Genomic DNA, 6,685 nt, shown 5'->3' with positions numbered 1-6,685 from the left:
TTAATGTGTTTAAAACATATTATTTCACATTTATCAAAGAAATATACATAGCTATTAAAGCAAAAGCTTTAAAATATTAATTCTTGGTGCCTCTCACCAATGAAGGATAACTACAGTCATCCTCTGGGCAATCACAAAATAATTGGTTGAATTCCAATTTCATCAATTACTGGCTCTAATATAACAAAAACCTTCAAGACCTCACATTTATGTAGCACCTTTCAGACCTTCAGAATCTCCCAGATTGCTTTGCATCCAATAAATTACCTTTTTATTTTCGTTAAAAACAAAGCAGTTATTTATAATATAGAATTATGTGGCAATCGGGAAGGGTCACTCAACCTAAAATGTTAACTCTGATTTCTCTCCACAGATGCTGCCAGACCTGCTGAGCTTTTCCAGCAATTTGTTTTTGTTTCTGATTTAATGTTCTTGTATCCCTCTGGCCTCATATGGTGAGGCTTCCTATCATCTCGTTGTTTTTAAAAGAACAGTTTCAGCCTTCTCAGACCTCCATTTACTCACCTTTTTTATTGTTGATAATTAATCTTATAATTTGTTTTATTTTGTGGTTGCCAATTGTTAGGCCTCAAGACTAAGACCAATTTGCTCATGTGACATCAGTTATCCCTTTCTTTGTTGCCAAGGAAATCTCGTGAGTAGTGTGTACAAAATATTGCATTTCATTTGTACCTTCCTTGGTGCAGTATCATAACTTGTTAACCTGTGAGCATGGACAGTAATTCTTGGCCTGGCCCTAACAAATCTGTGCCAACTGTTGGACTGGCAGAGGTTAACATTCTGTGGCATATATTGGCTTTGAATAGGAGGCAAATCTTCCTAGAGATGAGGATTGAAGTTTTGCTCTGGTTTGGACTGAAATATTTTAATATTCTGTTAGAAATAAAGTAGAACACGTGGTTTGGTATGTTACAACGTATCACAAAAAAAAATCAACCTTAGGTCTACAGTGAATTATTTGTGTTTCAACAATAAAAGGCTTCTCTCTAGTGTGGGGAGTATAACTTTAAAATTAAAGCTAGGCCATTCAGGAGGGAGATCAGGAAGCACTCCTTCATCCAACCGTTAGTGGAAATCTGAAACTGTTTTCCCAGAATGTTCACAGCAGCTATCAAATCTGAAAGGGTCTTGAAGGATATGGAACAAAGACCGTTAAATGGAGTTAAGATTCAGATCAACCATGTTGTAATGAAATGGCGCTAGCCTGGGGGATTCAATAGTCCTGTTCCTATGTACGTATCTCTATAGATACATTGGCCAATTAAATAAATAAAAATTTTAAAATACAAAGATGTTGCTCCAAGTGTCTTTAATGTAAATTAATGTCTCAATTTCTGTATTTTAGGCAATATTGGAGAGTCACCTTCCATCAGAGATAGTTAGCAAAATTAACCTTGTTGATTTGGCAGGCAGGTGAGTCATTGGGTATTTTCTACATTACGAAAGATATGACTAATCCATAATAACACATAGTTTTTGTCAGTCCACAATCTCCTGATTGATTATTGGGTTGATTTTGGTTGGTGGAGACTGGTGCATGAGGGACAAATGGGCACTAGATAGGACTGGAGCATGTGTGGCTGGCGGCTTTTTGGTAATAGTGGGCTGGGGAGCATATTTCCTGCATGCTAGCATCTCAAACAATGTGTAAAGCTGCCGAAACTTTTCCATTCAGGACCTTGGCTGAACAAAGTAACCGTTAGTCGGATCATTACAGTGAAAGAAGCCATTTAGGGTCTGTGCTGGTTCTCCAGAACAATTTGGTCAGTTCCATTTCATGGTTGCAAGATATTTTTCCCTCAACTGCCTATCCAATTTCCTTTTGAAGTCATGTCTCTGATGCTGTCTTGCCATTAGGTATCAGGTCATTACCACTTGCTGCATAAAAAGATTCTTATTCACCCCTATATCTCTTGCCCAAAACGTTTATTCCATTTCCCATAACCCTGTACCATCAACTAATGGGACCAGCATTTGTTTGTATCCTTTACTTAAATCTCTGAACATGAGCCCCTCTCTCAAGATTAGCTGTTAAGCGCATCAGTGGGTTTTTTTATTGTTTAGACCAGGACCATGGTGACCAGGGTTCAGTCATATTTTATTATTTTTTTCCATGAGATGTGGGTATTTATTGCTCATCTGTAATGGCTCTTGAAGGTGGAGAATATGGTGGTGAGCTGCCTTCTTGAACCGCTGCAGTCCAAGTGCTGTAGGTAGATCGACAATGTCCTCGGGAAGGGATTCCAGGATTTTGAAGAAGTGACAGTGAAGGAACAATGATATATTTCCAAGTCAGGATGGTGAGTGGCTTGGAGCAGAACTTTCAGGTGGTGGTGTTTCCATGCATCTGCTGCCCTTGACCTTCTGGATGGAGGTGGTAGTGGATTTGGAAAGTGCAGTCTAAGGATCTTTGGCGAATTTCTGCAGTGCATCATAGATGCTGCGCACTGCTGCTTCTGAGCATTGGTAGTAGAAGGATTGGATTTTGATGGTATTAGATGGGGTGCCAGTGAAGCAGACTGTGCAGCTGCACTTATTGAAACTCCTGACTTGTGCCTTGTAGACGGATTTTAAGGAATCAGAGGAGAGTTAATTTCTGCAGGAACCCTACCCTATGACCTGCTCTTGTAACCACTGTGCTTTTGGTAACTGCCTCAAGATGTGTTTTTGATTAGAGTACCAGCTGGAGTAGCAGAACCAGCACACTCTGCACACTGCACTCACCTTGGTCTACACAACAGCAGAGTACTGTTCCTCAACCTGGCAAAGGAGTGGCCACATTAATGTTGTAGATATCCATAAAGTAATGAGGATTATTTCTTCGCAAATGGATTGAACCCCCAGCTGCATAGGGTAAACATCCTCCTCAAAAAGAGTTATCAGCTGACAGCTAACAAAGAATTTTGACTCACGTAGAACTGCAAAAAAAAAACTCTCACCCATCTGGAATACCAGTATCTCTGTCGGAAAATACCTCACCTCCTACAAACTGATGACGGCCCTACCTCTCAATGCAACTATGCCTGATGACTGCAAGTATCACTAGCTGCAATCTGGTAACTTACCTCAACTCTTAGTGAAAATTTGTAGCTTGGATTGTGAATACAATTGTTCATTTGCTCGCCAAGCTGATTGTTCCGTGGTGCGCAGACATTTCGTTACCATTCTCGGCAACATCATCAGTGCGACCTCTAATCGAAGCACTGGTGTTCTCCCTTCTGAATTTATATGATCTTCTGGTGTGGTGGATCTTGTCACTTGCGGTTCTGTTTTTCAGCAGCGGTCTGTTTGTTGATGGAGTCCCTTGTTGAGAACCAGGTCTCCAGAAATTCCCTTGCATGTCTGTTGTTCGCTTGTCCCAGTATAGTCACTTTGTCCCAGTCGAACTGATGGCCTTCATTGTCTGTGTGTATCAAGACAAGTGAATATTGGTCGTGTCTTTTTACTGCCAGCTGGTGTTTGTGTATTCTGGTCATTAGTTTCCTCCCTGTTTTGTCGAATTTAATGTTTATTGCACGTGCTGCATGGGATTCTGTATATCACATTAGTCCTGTTTACAGTCGGTACGGGCTTTCATAGAATCCCTACTGTGTGGAAACAGGCCCTTCGGCCCAACCAGTCCACATCGACTCTCAGATCATCCCACCCAGACCCAGGCCCGTATAACCCACCTAATCTACACACCCCTGAACACCAAGGGCAATTGACGATGGCCTGCACATCTTTGGACTTGGGAGGAAATGGGAGCACCCGGTGGAAACCCATGCAGACACGGGGAGAATGTGCAAACTCCACACAGACAGTCGCCTGAGGCTGGAATCGAACCCAGGTCCCTGGCACTGTGAGTCAGCAGTGCTAACCAATGTGCCACCATGCCACCCTCCTTTAGTCTTTAGTCTTTGATAGCATTTGACACAACGTTGATGTAGGTTTGTGTGCAGTTGTGATCCTATGCAGTCTAGAGTCTTGTTTTCATCTCAGATATATTTTTGTTGTAGGATAGGGTTACTAGTGTCTTCTGTTGTACCGTGTCCTCTGGCAACCCAAGAAGTTTCATCCGCTGATGCCTACAAAACAAACGACAGTCAGAGGACACGTTACAACAGAAGACACTAGCAACCCTACCCTACATCAAAAATATATTGGAGATGACAACCAGACTCCTTAGACCGCATAGGATCAAGATTGCACACAAACCTACATCAACACTGCGTCAAGTGCTATTAAAGACTAAAGACCCCATACTGACAATGAACATGAGTAATGTGATCTACAGAATCCTATGCAGCGAGTGCAATAAACATCACATTGGACAAATGGTAAGGAAACTGACGACCAGGGTACACGAACACCAGCTGGCAGTAAAAAGGCACGACCAATATTCACTTGTCTCAATAAATACAGACAATGAAGGCAATCCTGTTCGACTGGGACAAGCAAATAACAGACATGCAAGGGAATTTCTGGAGGCCTGGTTCTCAACACAGGACTCCATTAAAAACACAAATAAATAGACCCTGTATACAGACCACTGTTGAAAAACAGAACCGGAAGTGACAAGACCCACCACACCAGAGGACCATATAAATTCAGAATGGAGCAGAACAGCAATGCTTCGATTAGAGGTCGCACTGATCATGTTGCCTAGAACGGTAACGAAATGTCTGCACACCACGGAACAACCGGCTCGGTGAGCAAACAAACAACCGCAACTTAGCTGAGTGCTGGAGTCCCCGGTTTCAGCCTATTATAGAAAAGCTGGACAACTCAACCGCTTGAGAATGGACCATGGGAGATGTGGCCACAGGTGGAGCATGAGGAACTTAAATTGTGATGGTCGCCTTCCAAATCTGACCACTACCTACTTACTGAACTCGTGCCCTGAGAGATTCTTTGACACTGCACACTGATGTTGCTGAATTGGTAGTTCATCTGAACGTGGAATTATTACTGTTTCAGTATCACAGATTCAGTGTATTAAATGCACAAAAGAAAAAGGTAATTGTGAGAGAAGGTAAATACTTAACAATTTATTTTAATTTGCATGTGTCGCTTTATTTCAAAGAACTTCCATGTTGTACAGTTAACTATATTCAAGTATCTGAAGTGCATGATTATGAATTGCCAGATATCTGACATAATACACATTGTAGCATCAAACTCAGTCTATAGTTTTGATAAACAGGAGTAAATCATGAAGGTTTTAAAAGAAAGCTGTAAGTATGCCCCCTAATAGCTTTAGTTGTATTTTGATCAAGGTGCTAAGGATTTATTCTCACTGATTTACAAAGACATCTGTTTATTTTTTCTTTAATTGATGTTTTACAGTGAGAGAGCTGATCCAAATTTCTGTAAGGACAGGATCACAGAAGGATCAAACATTAACAAATCACTGGTTACTCTGGGAATAGTCATCTCCACCTTAGGTGAGATGTTGCCACAAGCCTTTACACCTCATCTGGTACTGTAAGGATTTTAAAACTTAGACATACCTGTGATTTTATGTTAAGATTACCATATATATAATTGCAAAAAAGAGGACATTCTTGTAAGGAAAAGGAAGACTTACCTTTAAGTAGCACCTTTCATGCTTCAAGCCAATTCTCAGTCAGTGGAGTCGTTTTGCAATATTGTCATTGTTGCAATCATGTGGAAGGAGGCTGCTCAACCACGATGCCTGAAGAAGCCATCCAATTTAGACCCACACCCCAGCTTTTTCCTCATAACCCTGAAAATTAATCCCCTTGTGTACATGTCCAATTACCTTTTAATTATTCCTATGGAATCTGATTTTATTACCCTTTAAAATGGGTTATTTTTAGCCGACAACCTCTAGTTCCTGATCCAACTTTCTTTAGAGGAAGCATTAAAACATATAAATAGGAGCAGTAATAGGTCATTTGGCCCTTCAAACCAGCCCAGCCATTCAGCAAGATTATGGCTGATCAGCCCAGGCAACAACTTCTCTGTCATGCCAGTTCCTCATAATCTTCAACACCTCAATAATTCAAAAATCTACTTCCTTTTTAAATACTTCCAGTGATCTAGCCTCCACAGCTCTGTTGTAGAAAATTCCAGAAGTCCGTTACCTTCTGGGAGAAGAAATTCCTTTGAATTCAGTCTTAAATGAGTGTCTCCTTATTCTGTATATTTTGGATATCTGGTCCATTGGGATCTCTTCTGAGGCAGGTGGAAGAAGGATGAGTTGCATCTAAACTCTAGGGGCACAAATATTCTGGCTGGGAGGTTTGCTGGTGTCACTTGGGAGGATTTAATCTAGCTTGACAGGGGAGTGGGAACCAAAGCAAAGGTGAATTGATTGAAAGGGAACCAGACAATAGGACCAGTAAGACTCAAAGGAAGAGCAGGCAGGGTGTGGTTGCTGATCAAAGTGGGTCTGGTGGACTGAAGTGCATCTGTTTCAGTGTGAGAAGTGTAACAGGTAAGGCAGATGAACTTAGAGCTTGGATTAGTACTTGGAACTATGATATTGCTGTTACAGAGATTTGGTTAAGGGAGGGACAGGATTGGCAATTTAACGTTCCAGGATAGAAATGTTTCAGGCGGGATACAGGGGGATGTAAAAGATGGGAGGTGAGTTGCACTACTTGTTAAGGAGAACATCACAGCTGTATTGCGGGAGGACACCTTGAATGGCTCATAC

At 41.3% G+C, this 6,685-nt stretch overlaps 1 protein-coding gene across 1 annotated transcript in view; it reads left to right on the top strand.

Moving 5' to 3' along the window:
• Positions 1-6,685, top strand: part of stard9 (StAR-related lipid transfer (START) domain containing 9) — a 286,706-nt gene that overhangs the window by 149,846 nt on the left and 130,175 nt on the right. The window contains exons 10-11 of the mRNA XM_048599610.1: positions 1,367-1,434; positions 5,350-5,447. Of these exons, the coding sequence (XP_048455567.1) occupies positions 1,367-1,434; positions 5,350-5,447 (166 nt within the window). The remainder of the gene's footprint in view (positions 1-1,366; positions 1,435-5,349; positions 5,448-6,685) is intronic.

This window comes from Rhincodon typus, chromosome 8, assembly GCF_021869965.1.
Source record: "Rhincodon typus isolate 14 chromosome 8, sRhiTyp1.1, whole genome shotgun sequence".
Lineage (NCBI taxonomy): Eukaryota > Metazoa > Chordata > Chondrichthyes > Orectolobiformes > Rhincodontidae > Rhincodon > Rhincodon typus.
Note: the sequence above shows the minus strand (reverse complement) of the source record. Positions and strands in the feature narration are given on the sequence as shown.